This window comes from Lissotriton vulgaris, chromosome 2_1 (genome assembly GCF_964263255.1).
Source record: "Lissotriton vulgaris chromosome 2_1, aLisVul1.2, whole genome shotgun sequence".
Taxonomy (NCBI): domain Eukaryota; kingdom Metazoa; phylum Chordata; class Amphibia; order Caudata; family Salamandridae; genus Lissotriton; species Lissotriton vulgaris.
Window position 1 is genome coordinate 1432048538 of NC_141687.1, and position 23635 is coordinate 1432072172.

Here is a 23635-nt window from a genome sequence, read left to right on the forward strand (position 1 = left end):
GCCACGGATCCGCCCTCTAGCACTTTCTGCCACACTCTTGTCCCTACTTTGGGCGGCAAACTGCAGGGGTTGTAGAATCGCACTGAAGCGCCTCTCAAGGGCTCCAAATATCACACACACCAAGGGGCAGTGGTTTGATTCACACTTGCACCAGCGTGTAAGCTGGGACCAACCTTTATTCCAAACCGCAGACAGGAGTGAAGCTCACCTCACACTGCAGAGTCCAGACATGCATCACACCAACGCAAACTAGAGGGCTCACCCTCACGCTGCACAGGTGCAAATGTCACACTCAAGGAAACTGCAGGGGTCTCAGTCACACACTCAGCCAAAATGTAAGTGGCATCAACCTTCACCCAACACTGCACGAAGGACTCCAGTTTACCGCACACTGGAGTCCAAATCTTATTACGATCGTGCATTAAACTAAAGTGGTCTAATCCTCACACTCACCTCAAACCGCAGCTGGGACCAACCCTCACCCCAAACTGCTGCCAGGACTCAAGCTCACCTCGTACTGCACTGAGTGGTTTCCCCGCAAGTTTGTTCCTCTCCTTTTCAATCCGTTATTGCTCTACTAAGCTCAGTGATTTGTTTCACTCTCAACTAAGTTAAGCAGTATAATAAAACGATATCCTCCTGATTATGTTTTTTAAGCCAATATAGTGTTCCTCTTAATTTCCATGTGCTGGGGGTCTGGATAAATATTCATCAGAAAGGGGTGGACAGTGGTTTATGGTTTTGATCTACATAGTGATCTTTTTTTATTTCATTTGTTTAGGACCTTCTAAAAACTATTTCTGATTTTTGCTATTTTGATAGTATCACATGAATTCAGGAAAACAAACAATATGGTAGTTGATGTAATCTGTGTTTCAGTGTCAGTTTGTCAAGAATGCAAATGTAGATTGTACTTACTAAAAGATCATGTGTAAAGCAGTTCATTCTAAAAATGCAGATCACATGTAAAGTAGTTCATTGTTGAGAAAAGGTACCATGGACCACAAGGTAAAAAAACATGAAATGTATGAATCGTTGCAATAGGCAGATAAGACTTATACTAAATGCCTAATCTAAGTCAATGTCATTGTTGCTCCCTTTTATTGAGGCATTGTTTACTCCCATGTCTCTCTAACAAACAGGTGCACAGTATACTACGGGAAAGATTTTGCAACCACAATTGTCATGGGAATCGGTTTTGTGTGGAGTCTCAGTACCAGTAAGTGAAATTGTTTCAAATGTCTCCAGTAAGTTGTGCCTTTAGAAAGGTGTGACCGATCCTCTTTTTATTGTATTAGACAAAAGGTCAAGTGGACCTCTTTATCTATATCATAATACATTGAGCGTTAGGTGCTTTATCACCTCAATGAAGTTACTTATCCGTAGTTGCTGGTAACTCTGAAAATGGCTTAACCTTTGACTAGAATACAGAAGAGGCCATTGGGATGGAAATCAAACCCAAAATATTAGTTTAGGAATGCTCTGGATAGTACATCTGAATACATTTAGAGCCAGGTATTTGTGGAGGTTATGGCCCTTGAACTGAGATGTGACAGGACAACCAGCCTCTAAATCATTGAAGGAGGTCTTATATTATATTCCTTATTGATGTTTCGAAATTGTCTGCCCCATAGCATCACATTTGATTCAGGATTCATGCGTAAAGGCTGATGTGCAATATTTGTTTACAACTGGATCCAATTTGAATCTGTAACAGTTAATTAGTGTTTACGTTTGAGGTTTTCCTGATCAGCCGTTGCCTTTTTGGGCAAATAAAGTAAGATGGCTTTCTTCATTTTCTTTTCTTTGTATCCTTAGAGTGCCTGGCTCCATAGTGTCTTTGATTCTTCGGTCTCATTTGCTTTCCTTCATATTCTTGTATTTAGGAAAGTCTGCATGCTTTCCTCTTTTCATTGTCCTTTTCTCACGTCACTTCTCCAGTCTTTCAGAGTGCTTACTACTTGCGTACCTCTCTGGTCATTTTCCCTAGTGCATTTGGGATTTGGGTTGTACAAGACTGCATATGAAGGCTATCCCTTTGGTGCCCATTGACAATAGGGGGCACACCACTTGCCTCAATTCTCATACCAATCCATAGAAATAGTTGTGGCATAGACACGTTTTTGCATGTTTTTGTTTCGTTAAACTACATTTATGCTTGATTGACTCACTTTTGCTTTCTTTGCAGGCACTTACTTGAGCTATTGAAACGAACTGTTATTCATGGAGAGAGCAACTCTGCACTAATTATTGGACCTAGGGGGTCTGGAAAAAATATGGTAAACTTCTGTAGAAACATTTGTCTCACTATCTGCTGTGAACTATTACCTCTTTATACAACATTCCCATCTTCAGTGTAGTATGCCATTAGGTTGGTTGAAAAGAGTGCTGTGAACCTACTATGCTTTATAAAATAATAGTTTGGGGGAGAACTTCAAGGAGTTAGCTTGTGGTGACGTCTGGTTGCAGCGGAGTGGGAATGCAGTAGGACTTCCGCTCCTCACCCCCCACTTTGGCTCATTCCAAAGGATTACAGAGGAGGCCAGGGTCCCAAGCATGCATGCATGAATGAATTTCACTAAGGGTGAACCTGCATGATTTCCATCTGCAAATAATCGTTAGAATAGCAGACTGAAATTTCTCGTGTACCACTTCAGTAGCCACATGATTGATTGACCTCTAGAAGTTCAGGTATAAGGAGAAGGGATCTGGTGATTGTATTGAGTGAAAAGATTTATATAGCCCACTTTATAAGAGTTCATTTTATCTTAGATTTTTCATTCATCCTGGTGAACCCTTTCACCACAATCACAGGGGCTCACCCTGTTTGAGGTTTTTCACAATATTTATATTTACTATGCTTTTCCGTAAGTTTGATTTCCTATAAATTGTATTGTTTGCCATATCACATCAAGTAAGTTGTTTTACTTCAATAAAAACATGATTCCAATATTTTCTGTGCAATGTAAGTTTCCTCTCTCCCAATGCATTTCAAGGTACTAAACACACCAGGGGAGTCAAATTATTTGGAAACACTTTGATGCGAGAAAATATATGTAACATTACAGCTAGTCATTCTGATACTTTGATTGTCATTTAATCAGTTTCCTCCAAATTTTGACCTTTTGATTACCTATACATATATGAAATTTGCTTCGGACACTGCGTGTATGTTGCCAATCAATATCTCTTCTCTCCTATCTAAAAGATAGGGAAGAAGAGGAGCACAGCCCAAACACAGCATTTTGTTATGTCGATGACCCCTTGGTCTCTAACAGATCTTCCCTGTTTAATATAATCCTGTAGATCTTGACATCACCTAAATTCTAATCTTATTGAACCTTGAAGCATGCAAGCTCTTATACATCACATTTCCTAGTTCAAATCTGTAGTTATCTTTCCATCCATTTCCCCCTAGGTTCATACCTTTTGAATACATATACTTATATGTTTTTCATATTCTCCTGAGTGCCTGCTACCGTTAAACATGTCTCTCCTCTCCTTTTCTGTATCTAAGATGACTGCTGCGTTAAACCGTGTTGCAGGATTGACTCCTGACACAACTGATGGTAATAGTTTATAATCTTTTAATTTCCTCATATTTATAGACCTACGGATTTCAAATTCATGTTTCATATCATTATTCGAATACAGGATTTCTCTGATTATTAGTCAATTTTGTTGATAAGTAGGTTTTTTATTGTAGTTCAAGCATACTGTGTTACACTGATTGCTTAATAATAATAATAAGGTGACTTGTAGAGCACATAGTTGCTTCAGCTGAAGTGTCCCAGCGCTAAGGTCTCGTTCCCAAGGGTCAGAACAAAAGTGCCAAAGAGTCACCAAATGTTGTGGCTCTAAAGAGCCAGGTTTTTAATTTCTTGCGAAAAGATAACTCTGGGTTTTCCTGCCTAAGTAGGAAGGAAGGGAATTCCGCAACTTGGCTGCCAGAAGGCTGAAGGAGCATCCTTCAATACAAACTCTTTTAATGCTGGGGATACAAGCTAGAGAGGCGCCATCTGATCTCAGATTCCTTCTTGGCAAGTAAGTTATAACGAGAGGATGCTTCAAACGCACAGCTTTGAAGGAAACCCATTTCTATAAAGAAAGCCAGTGCAGCTCTGCTGGATCAGGAGCTGTGGGTGAGCATCTAGGCATATTTAACCGAGACCGAGCAGCCATGTTCTGCACATGCTGGAGTCTCATCAGTTGTGACTGAGAGGCCCCTAGATATGACATTTCAGTAGTCCAGCCTGGACATCAACATAGACTGGTTCACTGTCTTCCTAGCTGTCTCTGGCAGAAAACTGAGAATCTTTTTCTGGGTTTTCAAAATCCCAAAGCATTCTCCCGCTAGTCTTGTGATCTGACTACTGTCAAATGATCGCTTTGAGTCAAACCAGATGCCAAGGTTTTTAACTCTTGGTTTAGGTATCGGTAAAGGGCGGAGGGAGTCAGACCACCAGGCAGTCTACTAAATTGAAGGCTGCTTCCCAAGGATTAGACCTTCAGTCTTCCCAGCATTTAGCTTGAGACCACACTCAGCCAATATGTTTTCTATGTGTGTTGAAGTTGGCATATATTGAATATAACCACAGGTTATTTTACCTAATATGTTTTTCAATATCACTCTACATCCAAATAAAAGATTACTACTAATCCTAGTATCCTAGTCCATTTATATTGGAACCATATTTAAGTCCATTCTCTCAATTTGTACAAATCCTTCAATTATTCTTTCTTTTTTTTCTTCACTAATCCGAGTTTATATTGACAACATATAAATATCCCATATGTAGATTCTTCTCCATAGGTTGAGCTGATTTCCTTATTCAATTAATATATACAATAGTCTATTCAAATTGAGTGATCAACTTGGCAACTGTTGATTTAATACACTTGAAAACCTCCTTGAGACAGAAATATGGCACCACCGCCACGCCTTTGGCAAGGCACAGTGGGGTGCTTCGGGCTGAAAGGAAGGACTCTAGACATGTCAGTTGTGAAATATATATTCTTTTATCCTAGTATTTCCAAATGATTGAACTACCATAAAGGGGAGGTTAATATCCTGAAACTCGGTTGAAGAGGAAAAGCTTACATTGTTCAGGAAATAAAAGTTAGAATAACATTAAAAATAATAATAATATTTGAAGTACAAAAACTTCAATGAATATGATAGGATAAACAATATGATTTATTGGAAATCAAATAAAATAACGGAGTGATAAATATGAAAATGTGGAAATAAACTCCCAGTGTGAGTCCCTGTGATTTAGGTGACCGGGTTCACCCGGATGATTAAAATGTACAGTAACTCATAGCGAATAACGAGCATACAGGTAGCACCAATAAGCATTTGTTAAGCATTGAGTGAATTAGTAGGCTTCACAATGAGAATTCTTTGAAAATTCCATCTACGACCATTTCTGCAAGCGAGGCAAATATATGCTGCAGTGGGCCTAGCACAGTACCAAAGGGGACTGGATTTCTAAATCGGTTTTGCTTTTAGCCCAGATGTTTTCAATCTTTATGAATAAAGATTGCATGCCACATATCCTCCATATCGGGTTTTCTTTGATATCACTAAACAGTGGAAGTTATCAGCACATTTGCAAACACTAGAACCCATTTTTAAATCTAAGCTATTTAAATTTTTTAAACTGATTCAATTCGTAAAAATAAATAAGCCCATAAGAGACACTGTTACTCACCGATTTTATTAAGTGGGGCTGATTAATTCTAATACATCATAATAAAGTATACTTGATCAAAAACATCACTCAAGTGATGTATTTTAAAGTGGAAAAGTTAATCGGAGAATTATGTACCTATATGTAACTTCAACATGTGAGAAACCCAATATTGCTACTATAGGGATTCTAGTAACTTGGACTTTTTCACCTATAAACCAAGGAAATTCAAGTATTTGTATTTAATTTTGATCTGATTTAACAGTGCAGCTGTCTGCATGACCTATTGTTGCGTAATCTTTAAATTATGCGTAGGGTGAAATTTGGCTCCAACCATAAGAGTATTACTCTCTCAGCTAATTCTCTTCAGTATATCCTGTATTGTTCCTACTCCTATGGAGATCATGCATTGTAATGCATGAGGGACTGTTTTACATTTGGAAAAAAGTCACGTAATCCACGGCCATTCAATTCTTTTACTTTATACATGCATTGAATACAGAAAGTAATCCATTTTTGTAATTCTACTTACTGCAGTAGGCTTTTTATTGTTTTTATCAGAACTTTAGTGCAGACCAATGCCACCACCACCTCAACTGCCCATATAATTGCCACCATTACCACCAACACCATTACTACAACCACTATGATCACTGTTGCTGCCACCACCACTACCACCACCTTACCACATCTTTTGTATATACCTGTGTTTCTATACTTATATAACCCAACTTGTTGGCTTTGCCACTGCTTGTTTCCTCTTGTTACCCAAGATCCCAGATAGCTACCGACTTACAAATGTTTCTTTTTGACAGACAATTCAGCGTTTGTTTGTTTTTCATTATTTTTTTTAATTCAGATTACTCCAAATCTTGGGACCTCTAACTGACATCTCAACCATTATGTGAATAAAGGTTTAATTGTTCCCTTTCTCCTGTTGTGGTCCTTGTAGACGCTTTCACTTTTTGTTCATCATGCTGCCTCGCTTCACCAGAGTCCTTTCCTGTGGTTGAAACATATCCTGGAAGTGTGAATTTGAAGTTTACATTGTCCTTCCAGATTCCAACAGTGTTGAAATGTGGATCTGTCTAGAGTCCTTTCAGCTCCGAAGCACCCCTTTGTTCCTTGCCAAAGGCATGGTGGTGGTGCCATGAGTCTGTCTCAATTATGTTTGTAAATGTCCTAAATCAACAGTTGCCGTGTCAAGCCAAACTTACAATGCAAGTGTAATGCCGGACCAAACAGTAAGAATAGACCTCCAACATTTGTTCTCCAGATAACTCAGCCAAGTTGCATGTCCTTCCAAGGCATACTTTCCCACCATCTCCGTGACTAAAACATTTACTGACCTGGTCTAAGGACACCAAGTTAGAACAGTGTTCAACTGAAAATGTGGGCATTTTCTCTATTACCTTGGATGGAGTCATCCATTCAAACAAGGTAATCTCTAGTATTTGTGTTTCCGAGTTGCCTTTCAGGAACTAGAACTTCAGCCCACAGGGTGAGTGAGGCTGTGAGGATGAGTTGGCTGCTAGCTCTTTGCTGTGATGATCCTTACACTGTGTGCAATCATAATATGCCTGAGAACTCCATCTTCTTTCTTGCCCAAGGCCATTTCATACTTTCACATTAGCCCGTCCCCTACAGCAAGTGATGCACATAACCTGTCTTTGCTGCCACTCTGAACTATGCTCTTTTTGGCTTCTGAGATGCTTCCACACATTCAGAATTTACACCTTGGGCTTTCACAGTCCTACACTAAAGTCAACCAACGGTGCAAAACCACCAATCATAAGAATCGGGTGACCAGACGGGTATCAGTGTTTTCGTATTGTCTGTGCAGTCAGCAAACCCACGATTGCCCAGTCTAAAGTGGTGGAGCTGCATGGCCTCTTAGACTTAAAGATGTGGTCTGCTTTCTCCAAGGCAACTGTTAGACCTACTGATCTTCTGCACCAGGTGAGGCAGAGCAAAGGTTCTCATAGACCCTGCCCTGCACACCCCGAAAATTACTCTACATGGGAGAAACAGCACCAGGAGAAAGTTGAGGAGAGTAGCTAACATGAAGTGTAAATTGTTTTCTATCGGTTTTCAAGAGTGTTCTTCAGGTCAAAGCTCTTTCTCTTGGTTGCGGTGGTGGAGGAGGTGGTTTATGTCTTATTTTGAGAGCCAGGTTTAATAAGAAACATGTCATGTAATCTATATTCACAAATTGGTGGGGGGCGAATAGTGCCAGGCTTAATACAACAGGAGTGATGACCTGAAGGACAAAGGGCCCTATTTATTTGTAGAAAAATCAATTTTACCCGTGACAGTGCAGTATTGAGCTGATTACCACTGATATTATCGTTTCTTATTTGGTGAAGCTCAAGAGGATTTGGTCTACTTGCAGATGGGTGCTTGCATGATTTAGTTCGGACTTGGAGTACAGGAAAAAGAGTGGGGTTGCTAGACTCTGGCAATTCTCCTGGCAGTAGTGTGGATTGTAACCATGGGTACAGAGTAATGGGGAGAACTGGAGAAATGTTTGGATATGTAAATTCTGCAATAGCTAACCAAGATAACCACTTTCCTGGTTCTTTACCACAATACAATGTACGTTTCACCTAAGGATTCTTTTTCAATATCTCTGTTAACAGACTGTTTGCGGACAATGGAATTTTGAAGTGATCAGTTGCAGTCCAGTTGACTGCATGTGTGAAATTAAGATTAACAGGTTGTAAATATAGGTAAAACCTAAAAGGACATCAAATTTACTAATTAAGGTACTACTGTACCAGGCATTCAAAAATTCGTCCCTCAATGAAAATGAATGCCAAACTCACCCAAAATGTATGTCAAAGTCCAAATGGTAAAATACCGAATCCCCTAACCGCCAACGTATCCCCAAAGAAATCATTAGTGAACATAGTTATCAAAACCATGGTGGAGGTAAGGCAGGGATGCTAGATGCAGCTAAGGTTTGTGGAGCAGCGATTTTCTACACTGCTCTTTTAAGGGGCATTAAGGACTGTGATCAGCATCCCATGTAGTGGTATGGAGTAACTCCTCCCACCTGCATGTTTTCTTAATAGCCATCTTCCTGCCCCTCAGACTGTTTAAAGAGGAGGTGGAGCTCACCAGTTGAACTCTTCTCTTTAAAAATCAAAGCTTTGACTTTAAGGTATTGTCCATTTCATCCCACATTGCTATATGGAATGCACCATTTCCTAGCGATTGCAGTCGGAACGGTAAAATCCTATTTGGGACCTGGAAGTGAGGATTATGCTTATCTTGCTGTCTTCCTTTATTACCACTCAGGAGCTTGTCAGAAAAGGAAAACATTTCCCATAACTACAGAGAATGAAACCTCTTAAACGACTTTTTCCCCAACCTAACAAAGTGCACTCTTGAGAACAACCTAGTACTTTCTCGTTCTTAGCGTGATTTAGATAGCTACATTCTTCCACTATAGTGTCATCATTTATTAATGCTTCTGGTCTCCACCTAAAACAACAAACACTGAAAAAAGGTTCGAAATTATACAAGCAATTCAGGATTTATTCAAACCATCTTATTACGAATATGTTTCTGAGAGTGAACCAAAACATCTTTGCCAAATAAAAAGCAAGGAAAACTGATTAGCTTACTTGAAAATCACTGGATATTTTAGCAGCCTTTTAAAGAGAATATATTTCCCAAATCAACTACAGAAATGTATATTAACATACCACCCATCACTTTTCATCAGATGAGTAACCTGATTGCTATTGGGATGAATTATCCACGCTCCATCCTTTTCCATCATAACTAGTAGGTTTACATTCTGAAATGAACTCAAAAGCGAGGGTTATGCTAGGGTATTGCATACTGATCACCACACCTGACTCCAAGTTTAAAACGTCTTGAAGGGGAATTTTTGTCAACCAAAGTGACAACCTCGTTACATCTTCAGTTTGCAGCCAATAAGCCACTGTTTAGTGGCCATCACACCCCTCTCAGAAGCTGCTCCAAATGCATGAGTCGTCAATCCCTACTGCTAGCGTCAACCGTTTAACCCTTCTGGTCAGCGTGGACGAAGAAATAAGAACACACCATATCTTAATGAAAGTCAATAAATAATTAACCATCCCACCCTTGAGTTCACTTAACAGTCACATCTTTTACAATTGAACCTTTTAGTCATTGCACTATCAACAGTTTCGGCTCCTGGAAACACAAGGTACAGCAAAGACAGAGTATTACTTTTTGTCATGGCAATAGTAAAGTTTGCTGTGTCGGGGTTAGGCATCCTACCAGAAAGGTCTCCGTCCTAAATATGGGGTACCCTTCTTTCTAAGTCCATCTGGGTCAGGCCAATCTACGTGCCTTTGTGAGAAGCTGCGACATAACAGATTATCAAATGCAGCACACAGAATAGAGAAGGAGAGAAGCACATTAGGGAAACAGCTGGAAGACACACACACCCTGCCGGAAAGGTTTAAATCCTAAACATATTGTACCCTTCCTCATAAATTAATCTGAGTCAGACCGACCTATGTCTTACTGATGAAGTGAGGCTGCGTGCTCCAATAGGCACACAAAAACAGTTGAAATATTACTTTGGATACCAAAAAGTCTTAAAATGACACTGGGTAGAGAGAGAGCGTCCGAGATATGCAGATCGTGTTGAATCGCCTGTGAAGATTGAGGCTCAATGGCCATAAGATCCACTTCCAAGTTGTGAAGGGATGAGATCGCTGGCTCTAGGTTCCAAGGATCTGCTGCGGATTGTCAGCTTACCGGGCTCCTTCTGTCAGTCGGTTTAACACAGTGAGCCGCGAGGACGCCGGCACGTCTGTGCTCGAGCGTTGTTGCCTAGCAACCGAGATCTCATCCCTTCACAACTTGGAAGTGGATCTTATGGCCATTGAGCTTCAATCTTCACAGGCGATTCAACACGACCTGCCATCTGTGGACTGTCGTGCAACACATCTTAGTCTTGAAAAAGACCCGCCGCGACCTTAGACACAGGCGCAGAAGGGTTGAAACGTTGACATCCCACAACAGGCCATTGACTTCTAGGATTTCAAAAACTTAAAGAAATATTGAGAATCTCTAGACATCCATCCAGTATATGGCCTTGAAAAATAACTGTGTATATATGTATATATTGATTGTATAGATTTGTATCTCTCACTGTACATATTTTCACCACTTGATCACTATTCACTATTGTCACTATTTTTGCACACAAATCCACTTTGAGAGTCTTTTGTTTGTATATATGAAATACCAATTGAATGAATTTAATTCATATAAATATGGAAATGCAATGAATAAGACCTCGAGTCATTAATTGTGAGGTCCTGAATTGTGTTGTCTAAAGAGGGGGGTCCTCAACTACAATAATAGTATTCTTTGAATTATTCATGTTTTGCACCCGACAGAACCGTTTTTTATATTAACCAGTTACATAGAATGGGCATACATCCAGACACTAAATGCTGGCGATGCGGGACGCAAAACTCAACGTTCATGCATCTGTCATAGGACTGCGGACTGATAGGGGAATTTTGGAAGAAGGTGCTTGACACTATTGGACAAGTCACTAACAATCAGTTGCAGTCAGTCCCATTAATCGCGCTCTTAGGTTTTGTACTGGAAGTACAAAGGGATCTAGGAAATTGACAGCCATGTTGCTACTACTGGCTAAGCGACAAGTGGCAATGCACTGGAAAAAGCAACAGCCTCCTACGGTGGCAGCGTGGTTGACTCCTGTAGTCTATTGCAAAGACCAGCTATCTAATTACTGGGAGCTAATGCCAAGTAGGTATATACCTGTGTACATCTGGGAACCATTTGTGAGCTGGTTGGGATCTGGCGGCTCTGACCTTCAGGGGGACCAAGACACGTGACATGTTTGATGGATATATAGAATGGTGGCTTCTGCTGACTCATAGTGAGATTAGATACTTCTATAAAGTGGGAAAGGGAGGATAAATTAGTAGGGTGTGATTTGGTGTGCGATGAGGCCAAGGAAATGGTGAGAACTGAGTAACGTCTTGAACGGATTCAAAGTACAGTTAGAACGGCAGGGGGGCGACTTTCTTTGTTATGGTTTATAGAATATAACTGCTTTTTATTGGATTGCTGTTTGACATAATGGTCCAGATGACAATGAAGACATTCAACGCTGCCGGCCCAATGGGTTGTTGGCGTAAAAGCTGTGTATGGGTTGCTATAGATAGCCATGTGTTTTCACGCTGCCGGTCTCAGGGTTGTGGGCATAAGAAAAGCTATGTCAACTGAGATCCATGAAATAAAGACTGTTTAAAAAAAAAAAAAAAAAAAAAAGTAAGAAAAGAAATAAGATTGTTCCATCAATTCAATTCTTATCTTTATTTCGGAACATTAAGTGCCATAAAAGATACATAAAATACATTGTAATTACTTTGCCGTTACACAATATACATTAATTGAATCAGAGGTCACAAACGTGAGGCTTATAGTTAGTAGGCAGTTCATTTAAATCCCGAACAAGCATTCCAGATGAAAGATAAAAACACTTTAAAATACTTAAATATTTAAATGCTAAAAAGGCATACATATAAAATCCTGGTTAAAATCTGCGAGTCCAGAAATTGCACTATAATATGACATGCATTAGTATTCAAATTTTCTGCCTGATATATAACAAAATCTCTGAGGAATTTTTCGCCTCTAGGTTGAATTTATGGTTTCATAATTTCAGACCCAATTTCATTCTCTTTAAATTTACGACCAAGAGGAATTTCTGATACCAAAAACTATAACCTGACTGGTATCAGTTTTTAAGATTCTTTCAGCCTCTTTGTGGGATCTGGAACCTATGTTCCGACAAAGGGGCAGAATCCACCTTTTCCTTGGTCCTGCATAGGTTGGGCAAAAAAACAAAATGTGTGCCTCATCTTCCTTTGTCTGATTCGCACATAAAGTACACAGATTACTACTACTGTTAGATCACCTCAATTCACAAACATTTGTCCTAAGAATGCCATATCTTCGAAACCTTCAAAGGATGCTACATCTTTGAGCAGTAAAAAATTATTTGTCAGAGATCCATGTATATTTAGGTTCACTACCTCATGACTCACATATGACCAGAATGATAGCTTTAGAATTTTCTTTGAGGACAAATTTAGTGATTCTGGTTCATTCCAAAAGTTTGATAGACCCAGTTTTATCAAACAGGTTCTTACATGTTTGAACCATTGGACCTTATTACAGTGATCTCTCTTTTAGACCATTTTTATAATCTATCAATTCTGCAGTTGTCCATAATCTGACCCAGAGCATAAACGGTCTTAAGATAGCATGATGGTCTATGCGTTTCATGTTCAGGTCTAAAAGAAGGGGAGTTAACAGAGTACTGATTGGCAGTTTTAATAAAGCCCTGTAAAACTTGTTTTTTTCTTTTGCTATGGAATTTTTACACATCGGACCCCACAATTCTGCCCCATATAATACTGCAGATTGTACCTTACATTTAAAAATCTCCAGGGCCGGGGTGATTGCTTTATTCAGGCTTTTACCGTGTCTTATCATTATCGGTAATGAATTTTGTTTAAATACTATTTTACTTTTTTCAATCTGGGTTCTCCATGTTAGTTTTGAATCCAAGGAAACACCCAGATAGCTAAAATTCTGGACACATTCCAATTTGTGTCTATTTAACATTAAATTCCCTCTAAAAGTTTTATGTACATTTAGAGCCATATATTTCGTTTTCTTTGTATTAATCTCTAGGCCCTTTGTGCTGCAATATACCTGAAACCTATTTAGTAAATTTTGTAGACCCCGAGGTGTTTGAGAAATAAGGATTGTATCATCCGCAAAAAGGAGGGACCAAACCCGTTTTACCCCCAATTTTGGAGAATCGTTGTTACATTCTTCCATACAAAGCGGGATGTCGTTGACAGACAAAGAAAAAAGTGTTGGGGCCAACACACATCCCTGGCGGACTCCCCTCTTTATTGGTATCGGTTGGGATAACTCCCCATTTGGGCCCCACCGAACTTTAGCATAATTGTTCTCATGTAATTTTATAATCCGCTTCAGGAAATCGGCTGGTAGCCCCTGGCGTCTAAGAGTCTCCCATAATAGTTCTGGGGGGATTAAATCAAACGCCGCCCGAAGGTCGACAAAGGCCACGTACAAACTACCTTTTCTCAAGGTGATATATTTCCAGCACAAACAGCAAAATCTTAGTACCTGATCAATGGTACTTATTTTGGCTCTTATCCCTGCTTGATATTTTCTGAGCACTAACTCTTCGTACATCCATATATTAATACGATTTAAAACATGCCTAGAATACATTTTTTGTAGTATGTCCATTAAACTAATTGGGCGATAGTTAGCAGGGTCATTCCTATCGCCCTTTTTAAAAATAGTGATAATTTCTGAACTTTTCCAAGTGTCCGGGATTTCAGCACCATTTGCGATAACATTACATAAGTGATTTTTATATGGTAGCCAAATATTGGTCTTGTGTTTAAATAAATCACCTGGTATTTTGTCTAACCCACTTGTTCTATCAGTTTCACATCGGTCTGTCACTTTCCCAGGTGACATTTTAGAAACTGGGAGCCCTGGCCAATTGCCAACTTTGCCCAGGCCTTGAAACGTCTCTGCAGTGGTCCTCCACAGAAGCTGCTATTTCAGATTTGAATATCCGAGCTCTACCCCTTGCTTTACTGAAAACTCTGTTTTCCTTAGCACCAGGCTTTTGTGAGTTGCAGGGAGGGCAGGGATGCAATCACCAGGACAGAAGCACCTCTTCAGGCACAGAGAATTGGCAGCCACAGGAAGGCCTGTGTGCAGGCCTGAATGTGTAGCTATAGCTTGTAGTGAGAGCTTCTGATTGGTCGTCCAATTTGCTAATATATATAAGCAGATAAACAGCTGAATTGACTTCTCACCCTGCTTGAAAGAAGGCAATAAAAGAGTATCTAATGCAAGTAATTGTTTACTTGGATAGCTAAGGTATACTTTATTTTTTTTATTCCATTTAGTTATTGAGTGATGCATTGAAGGAACTAGTGGAAATTAAGCAAGCAAAAGAAAATGTTCTACAAGTTCACCTTAATGGTAAGTAATTTGATTAATATTATAATATTCTGGACAATATGTATTGTGATATATAGAAAAATGTTTGGTGTACTTCCTTGCGTATGCTGTACCGAAGTATATGATCTTTAAGAAAAACATGTTTTGCGTCACTTTATTTGGCCAAGACCCAGATTTGTTGCTTCAACATGGTGGTTTGTAGACAGTTCACATTAGCTTTGAGCCGATTACGGGGTATCCTGTGTTTCAATTTCTATATGATCCATGGCTGAACTGTTAAATAGCTCTAATATCAAAAAGTTTACATTTTTGGCTTTTTTTCTCCAGAAAAGCACAATTAAATTCTGCAATTCACATTCCTGCATCTGTATAGACCACAATTTAAACTAAAAGACCCATTACACTTAGAAAGTCCTTCCACTAAAGGTACATGTGATCTAAGCTAGACATTAAATTATTTCCAAAGTATCTTAGTGTATTTCCTATCGCTTGGAAGTCTATTTTGTCTACTCTTAGTATGCATTTTGTTGGAGGCAGAGCGCATTCACACTCCTAATTATTAAACTAATTGACATTGGAAAAGCAGAGGGTTGTTTGTAGGTGGAAACCTAGGGCATATAGCAGGGTTGTGTCTTATTTAATTTTGATTTATCTAAGCTCGCCTCAAAGTTTTTATCAAAACTTAAGTCTTATACAGCTCTAGTAGCCTGTTATGTACTTGGATGTGGCATCAGATGCTTTTGTAGCAGCTCTCTCTAGAGGCATTGTGAGCACAATTGTGTGGAGGAAGAAGCAGATACTTCCACATTGGCACATGGTCCTTAAGAAAGTCCTTAAGAAAGTTACAATAATACCAGGTTTGAAAAAGAAATGTTAGGAGAAGTCCTTAATAAAAGAAGCACAAGCCCCTGTCCTGTTAGGCAAGATACCCATCAGAACATATTTTTCACATCTATTCGTACATCTTGGACCAGGCTAAGCTCCTTTGAAAGATGTCCTGTTGCACTCTGGTGGTCGCCAAATTCCTAACAGGAGCAGAGGAATTCATCTGTTGCTTTACACCTTCCAGTTCTGTACTGCAGTATTGTGGCTGCAAAAGCCTTCTCTGCTACTCTGCCACCAGAAGTAGAGTTAAAGCTTTGTGCCATGCTAGGCAAAAGTTTCACCCACCGTACATACTAATTAAACAGCAAGTGTGGCTGCCATTGTGGATTTCACTGTTTTTTACAACTAAAGGTGTCACAAAAATGTGTGTATATCATATTTACAAAGGGACACTTTATAATAAATAGCTTCTGAATGAGCAGGTCTGTGTATAAGCTTCTCATTGAAACTTAGGAGATTTCATTGGAGGAAAAACGTGCTCTACTCTGCAACCAAAAGAGATAATTCATCAGTGAAAGACAGCAGTCCCGACATCTTAGTACTTGCCTCTCTGAATCGCCTAGCCATCAGCCCTAACAGGGAGCCCAATTTAATTTTGACAATGCTGGAGCAGTAATTTATCATTATTATGCCTAAAGACAGCGACAAGCCACAGGGTCATTGTAATTTCAACTGAAAACATCAGCTTGCTTGCTATGGACTCTTGCACCATCTTCCTCCGAGCCAAATATGTTTGCTAGACTTTAGTTCAAGGTTTTTTTCGAGCGGTAGAGAGAGTGCCTTATTGTTCATGGCCAGAGTTTCCTCCTCTTAGTCATTGGATAACAGCCTCAAACCCTGTATTAGTCCAAAATTAAATTCAACTGGGCTCCGTTTAACCGGTCCTCCTTTTGGGAATTCAGTGCTGCACAAATTGGCTGAATTGGCTGTTGTAATAGTTTCTTGAATGAGGGATGTTTTATGACTCTGTCCCTTCATTTATCTTTACCCCGTTGCCACTATTGTATAGATTGTCAACCATCCATATGTTGCAGATCGATCTATCCTATATATTTCATTCTTAAATGTATGGTACTTTGCTGTGAGCATTGCTTCCTAGTTCAAGTTGGTAAAGGAGCTGTCCGCGAGGACATCTGCTTGCATATTTATCTATGAATACATGTTGTACTTTAAGGTACTTGTTACTGGTGGTATGTGGAATAACTTCCTTTTGGTTCAGCTTAGCAGTTAAATTCTAGTGCAGACGAGTAAAATTGGGTTTTGGGAGAAACTTAACACTCCTTCTCAGCAATGTATGGTGAGCAACAGCTAGTAATTTATTAATCAATTAAAAATAATATTTCTGAACTTTGGTTCCTGGGTAAAGGTAAGATCAGTCACAGTGGAACTTCAAACTTCTTTGCCCGAGTGTGTGTCCCACGCTCCATTTCAGAGAGCTGGTGACATCAAATATTTAAGTCTTTCACACTGAAAAGAGCCGTGAAGCAAGTAGTTCTGGGAATGTCTACTTCCTACACTAGCGAGAACAGCTGTTACTGTCAAAATCTGATATGAATTGCCCATATGTAAAGCGCTACAGCTGCTTCAACAAGGAAGCCTCCTGGTGTTGGCCAGCTGAGATAAATTCAAGGAATCCTAAGAAAAATTCTATTCGATAGAATCCGCCGCGGGCCGTGTTTATGAGACAAATCTTTGGAGCACGTGTGGTAGCAGCTTATCAAGGACTGGACATACGTCGCTTCTCGTCCAGTATATCTAGGATACTAATATTCAATTTGAGAGAGAATTTTTCATGCAACTGGCGTGACCGGCCCGTGACGCTTGTTGACACTTCTATTCCCACTATTGGAATGTCTGCACTCGTGTCTTTATCATTACATTGGCCAGCTCCTTTTTCAACTTTACTGCACTACAGCAAGACTAACCATCCAGTACTTTTGCCCTAACGAAGCTCCCATGGTTGGGGAGCGAAACACATTGGCTGTCCTGTGCACTTTGAAAATACGAAAATAAAAAGAAAAATATATTTTTTGATACAACTCGGGTCGGGTTAATTTACTTTGTGCTTGGTGCTGCCTCCATTCTTCTTCAATTCAAGGAATCCTACTTGCCTGAAAAAAGGTTAAGGTCTTTAGTTTTTTTTTTTTTAATAGCGCTTCTGAATTGAGCATTCCAAGATCAACTGGCAGCTTATTCCATAACTTGGTCGCAAGTGTCGAAAAGGAACAACCACTTATTCTACATTTTGTTGAATTTTGGAACACGAAGAAGGCTCTGATTAGCTGAATGAAGATCTTCTTGTAGTTTGTTTTATGTCGAGCCTGTTCCTACAATAGGCTGGGCCTTTTTTCTGGATTATCCGGAATCAGCAGAGTTTTGAACTTAATCCACTCTTTGATGAACAGCGGCGTTGGGTTAGGCCTGCCTGTTTGCACATGAACTGCAATAACTACCCTCCCATTTAGCTAACAGTCTTCTAGTAGTCATTCTGAAGAAGACCTGTGAAGAAATAGAACAAAGGGTATGATTTCATTAATCTTGTCTACAATGTTGCTCCCATTGGCTGAGTTCTATAGACTGGCCCATGCCATGCTTTTCACTTTTGCCCCTTTTGCTTAGTCGTACAGCTGTGAGATGCTGGAAAAGCTCATGACTATAGCTTTACTGACCACTATTACATATAGTGATGTCACCAAGTTTAGTTTGAGAAATGCAGCATTTTCTTCATTTTTGTTTTAAGTCCGATTTCCTGTACCGAAAACATCACTTTTCAAAACGGTACCACTACAGGTGAGCTTAAATACATCTCTTTAAGTTCTTTAAAGTGGCATAGGTTAACAGAGTTTATTAATTTGGAAGTGTAGTAAGCTGGGCCAGTATGAAAGCAAAAGTAATTGAACGCTTGACCAACTTTTGATAATGTTACACTTTCTTTTTTTCATTAGGATTGTTGCAGACCAATGACAAAATAGCTCTCAAGGAAATCACAAGGCAACTCTGTCTGGAAAATGTGGTTGGCGATAAAGTATTTGTGAGTATATAACGTTTGTAGTTCATGTTTGAGCATATGGCCGAGCAATCAACAATGTCAGTGTTATATAAAACATATTGTGGTACAATCTTCTTTAATGTCCGCAAACCTCTTACTTTAGCTATTCTTAATTAATTTTTTTCCATCCACATTAAGGAAAATTTGGGGCTCCCTTTTCTCTGCATTGGCTATAATAATCTGGTAATTTATCAGGTCACTTGTTTTTATGGTGCTTCAGTGACCAAAAAACTGATCTTAACTGTAAATCTATCATCGTAGAACAAAGTGGAATTGGTAATAAACACAACAAGGGGCCAACTATGGAATTGAAGAGCATGGAGTAGTTATGAATGCTAATTATCCCATCATTTTTGTGTCGAAACAATATTTAATCTGTGACAGTTTTGTTTGATGTGGTAGCAAAATGTAGGTCCCTGCAATATCATTTGTAACATTGTATTCCTGTCTCTGTCCGTACTTAAGGAGGTGTGTCCACACCACGTAGCCTGTCACCCTGCTGCTTACCATGAAGAAACATATTGAACTACTGCCACTCCAGTTGTGCCTTAAAATATCTAACAAGATTCCTTCTATGTCAACTAATAAAGCAGAACATCAGACCTATATCAGAGCCAGGCGCATTTCAGGGAGGATACAGACTCATGGGAATTAAAAAGTGGAAGACGAATTGGAGTGATCATAGTACTGCTAACTATACACAGCATTACCTCATCGCTTACTTGTCCTAATCCTTACATCACTAAAGCAGACAGGACCGGCATCAATTGACCGCCAAGGCAATTCCAGGAAGGTTACATCCAGTCACAAAAAGGAAGGGCTTTAGTTAGAAAGCCAACTTTGCTCCAAGCAAAAGTGCAAAAGCAAGGTGGCTAGTGCTGGAATTCCCAGAGGCAAAATGTTAATTCAAGGCAGTAACAGAAGTAGGCCCCCAAATCACCAGAGTCTGACAAGCCGACCCTCATGAGTCAACTGGAGAGTCAAAAAAAGCCAATGCCAGCATAGGCCCAGACACTCCTCTGGCACATCCAGTGGCATTGACAAAAAACCTCCAGACCACAGTTAGCAGGACGAAGATAATTACCAAGACTCTCAGTTTACCTCAACAATGAAAGTACATCTCAGCACGAGCAACAAGCAAAAATGTGAGCAGAGATGAAAGACCACCGTCGACCTGACCCCCTTCCTCTCCCCAAATCTAGGAGGGGGAAGCGGGAGAGAGTCTGTTAGGGACCATATTCGCAAATGATATGGCCCGGATACAGCAAATTACAAGGCCATAAAGCAAACTCAAACTCTTGCCTCCCGAGGAGCACAGGGCTAAGGCCACTTGGTGGCACAATGTCATGTCCAAAATGGTCCCATCAGAACACACCTACCTGGGCTAGGTACTAACAGGCAACCAAAGGGTTAAGCCAGAAGCAAGGAACAGAGTCTCTGTGGGATAAAACACCGTTCTTTTCCCTTACAAAGATGTAAGACAGCTTAGTTGATCAGGCACCCCAGGAAGAAAACCCAAATAAGGCCCCATTGGAAATTGAAACACTCACACCAATACCAGGATCTTTGAAGCCAATGAAGGAGACACGCCCAGATTGCAACATACACAATCTAACTTCAAAGTCCACCCACATTGAAGACTAAGCCAATCAAATACAGGAACCCCATTATGCTTTACTTGGCTGTGGATTGTTGGAGAGCCTGAAGTAAGGAATTAAACGACCATAGGCATGACCAGGTTTATACGCTGACCCTTTCCCAGACAAGTGCAGGTGGGAAGGCACCTGAGCAGAAGGGGGAGATGAAGCACCTATCTCCCACAGGAAGCCATATAGCATAAACGTTTAAGGCAGTCCAAGCCCAACAAAAAGCAAAGGATGGATCTACACCAAAAACCTCACTAATATGAGATCCAGCAAAGAAAGCCACTGCCTGCAGCTAGACAAACCATGGTGTCAAAAAGGACAGAAGTGTTCCTCTCTTGGAGAAGGCTTGGTCCTGTAACACATGGGCAAAACACATTGCCACATTGCCAAAACAAATGTACACCACAGAAAGTGATGAGCATTTCTTTTGGCAAAGATGTTATTCCCAAGTGGAATCGTCATGTGGAAAACGGGGAAACCATTTATAGGCTTCAAGGCCGACAGTGAGTGGGGACTCCCATCGTGAGGCTGATCATCACACTGAACAAACGTTCAGTCCCAGTGTAGTGTTCTAATCTAGGACCCTGATCGATACTGTGACCTTATGCCCCTATACGGCTATAAATCCATTTATTCCCTATATTGGCATAACCGATCAAATACAATATTCAGAAACTCGTCTCTGGCCTCACACAAACAGAGCCACATTTCAGAATCGCTTTCTCTGCCACTTCCTTTGCAACCAATTAGTGCAATGACATAGCAGAAGTTACTATCTAAGATTCCTAGATTAACACTCCGAGTTCTTCAACAAGATAAAAACTCAGCAACCTGGAAATCCCCGCTTGCTATGTTTTGATTAGTAATAGAACTCTAATGAGCACTGATAGACGATCACTTCCTAGTGACATCTTTATTGACGTCTTATGTCCAAAAACGTACGTCAAACAAGGCACCTTTCAGGTATAAATATTACCAAAATAAATATTACCAAAGTTGCCTTAAGCAAACGCTGTCTCGCTGCTGCTGAAGCTGCTGTTATGCTGATGATACCATAGTTGCTATCGCTACTGCTATCGCTGCTAACTAGCGAACGATGGTGTGGTGAACTTAGGAGCTGAACAGCCGTCCCCCTGCAAGAGCCCAGCAGATGCAAGCTGCCCGCGGACGCTGCCCCTCCTCTTCTTCGACGTGCTGAGAGAGACGCTGTCTTTTCTCCTGCAGAGAAATCCAGCTCTGGCGTTTCCGGCCTACCCTTGCGGGTGACTGGGATATCGACCCCCTGAAGGAGATACCAGACCTCCATCATTCTATTCCAGAGGTATGGTGTTGACTAAACCCTTAGAGAGAATTCTTGAAGCAAACCTTGGCAAAACCAACTTAACTTAAAGCTACTTACTTACTCCCCTCCCAAGTATTAAGCTTAGGTCAGGTACACTGGGGTAGGCGTAGTTAGAAGCACCAGTTGAGTATTTTAGCCTAATGTATATATGAATGTATATGTTTTATTCATTTTAAACCATTGTATGGCTAAGAAACCATATCATTGCTTTTACAGTATTATTTTGCAATACTCATCTTACTGTACGTACTTTTTATAATAACAAGTCTTGCAATTGTGGCAATTCATTTCTCTTGTACGAGAAGAAAGACTGTTCAATAAATGTTACCCTTTATTGAAAACGCCTGTCTCTCTATTCTCTACATATTGTGAAAGTAAACTGCACAACCACTGACTGAGTAAAATAACTGTCTATTGTTCACACGACCCTAGAGATTGACTCTTGATCTGAGGAGCAAAGTTGTCATGTTGCACAGTTGTTGGAAAACTGAATCCCTTCTTGGCTGTGCCAGGGAAGCTGATCACTTCCTATTCAGTCAAAAAAGTTTCCAGTGACCTCTGAGCTAGTTGGTAACAACCCCAATTAAGTTTAGCATAGTCAGTGGAGGCCTGGAAGATCCGCACTTCTACGTCGATACTACTGTTTATGTTATTCCAATGCGCAGGGCCTATTAGGAAAATAGGAACTACACTACATGGCGCCCAAACGTTTGGTAAGGCGATAAACTAACGCAAGACGTTAGAGTAACTCAGTCGTGCATTTTTCACACAGACCCCTTTCTCCCGTAAATACTCCAATAGACGTCTGGAGTGGGTAAAAGGTTAAAATCCGCCCGAACTCAGTAGGAAGAGATTCCTATGTAAAGCTCTGGTTTATTCAACGTTGAAGGATACAGTGTTCCAAAATATTGTGCACCTAATCTTTGTCTCCTTGGAGACCTACTCTGCAAACCTTGCATTTATACAATGCCAGGAGAAAACGGAACCACTGGGGCCGCAGCAGATGCGACTCAGCAGAGTCCCGACACTACTACTGAACCGGATGCAATAATCATCCCGGTACATTTAAGAAAATCTATAACTTTAAAACTTATAGAAAACGGACTGACACCACAAGGTGGTACAGTAATTTTCGTGATAGAGGCACACGAATATCGGCAGACAGAGGTATTCTATTCATGGATAAACTTTCTAGCGGCAAACGCTAGAACAACACAGTTTCACTATTACAAAATAGAGGAACCACCGGAAGAGTACGCTCCTTTCGAGGAGACTGAAATCCCACTAAAATACCAAGAACATTTACTTTGGTTTAAAGGCGCCCTAAAACACAATGATCCTATTACCAGGCTCGGTCCACTAGGTAGACCAGGAGCAACGTGGCCGGTTCTAGCCAGCTACACACCACATCCGGACATTGCAAAAATGTCTAAAGAAGAGCTGTTAGTACAGCTAAAAACATTAATAAAAATACATAGGCAATTAGTCCAATATGTAATGCGGACTACTACAGTCCAACCAGCTGTTAATGTACCACAGCTGACCCCTCATCAGGGGAACACTATTAAAATCACACCACAGAACATACAGTCATGTCTTGGTAAAACACCCGTAAAACGGGTACAAATTCCTTTCTGGTTAGCGCAAAAAATCACTCAAATAGAGGCAGTATTTCCGGATAATACCCCTATCGAGAAACACAGAATCTTGACCATCTGCCTTCCTATGGGAATCGCACCACACGTGGAGGACTGTGACACTTTGGGTACAGTCTTTGCTTCCATTTACACAAAAAATCATGGTGTTCCGTCTATGGCGGTAATACCAGATGTACTAAGACAGATTCAAAATGAATACGGTCCAGAACCTGCTTTAACTCTTGGTATGAAATTACTGAAAGACTTCAAGCTGGTCTCGGCTATATTATTAGCCAATATAAAAGGAGAAGCAG

The 23635-nt window shown here is 40.3% G+C and overlaps 1 protein-coding gene across 7 annotated transcripts in view; it reads left to right on the plus strand.

The window, feature by feature from the left end:
* Positions 1 to 23635, plus strand: part of ORC4 (origin recognition complex subunit 4) — a 326462-nt gene that overhangs the window by 92642 nt on the left and 210185 nt on the right. For 5 of the 7 annotated variants that reach the window (XM_086957257.1, XM_086957260.1, XM_086957259.1 and 2 more), the window contains exons 3-6: positions 1143 to 1219; positions 2189 to 2279; positions 14708 to 14783; positions 18593 to 18678. In XM_086957257.1, coding sequence (XP_086813383.1) covers positions 1143 to 1219; positions 2189 to 2279; positions 14708 to 14783; positions 18593 to 18678 — 330 coding nt within the window. Of the gene's footprint in view, positions 1 to 1142; positions 1220 to 2188; positions 2280 to 3517; positions 3570 to 14707; positions 14784 to 18592; positions 18679 to 23635 lie in introns of those variants that run through there. The other 2 variants (XM_086957264.1, XM_086957263.1) reach the window with 2 other exon arrangements.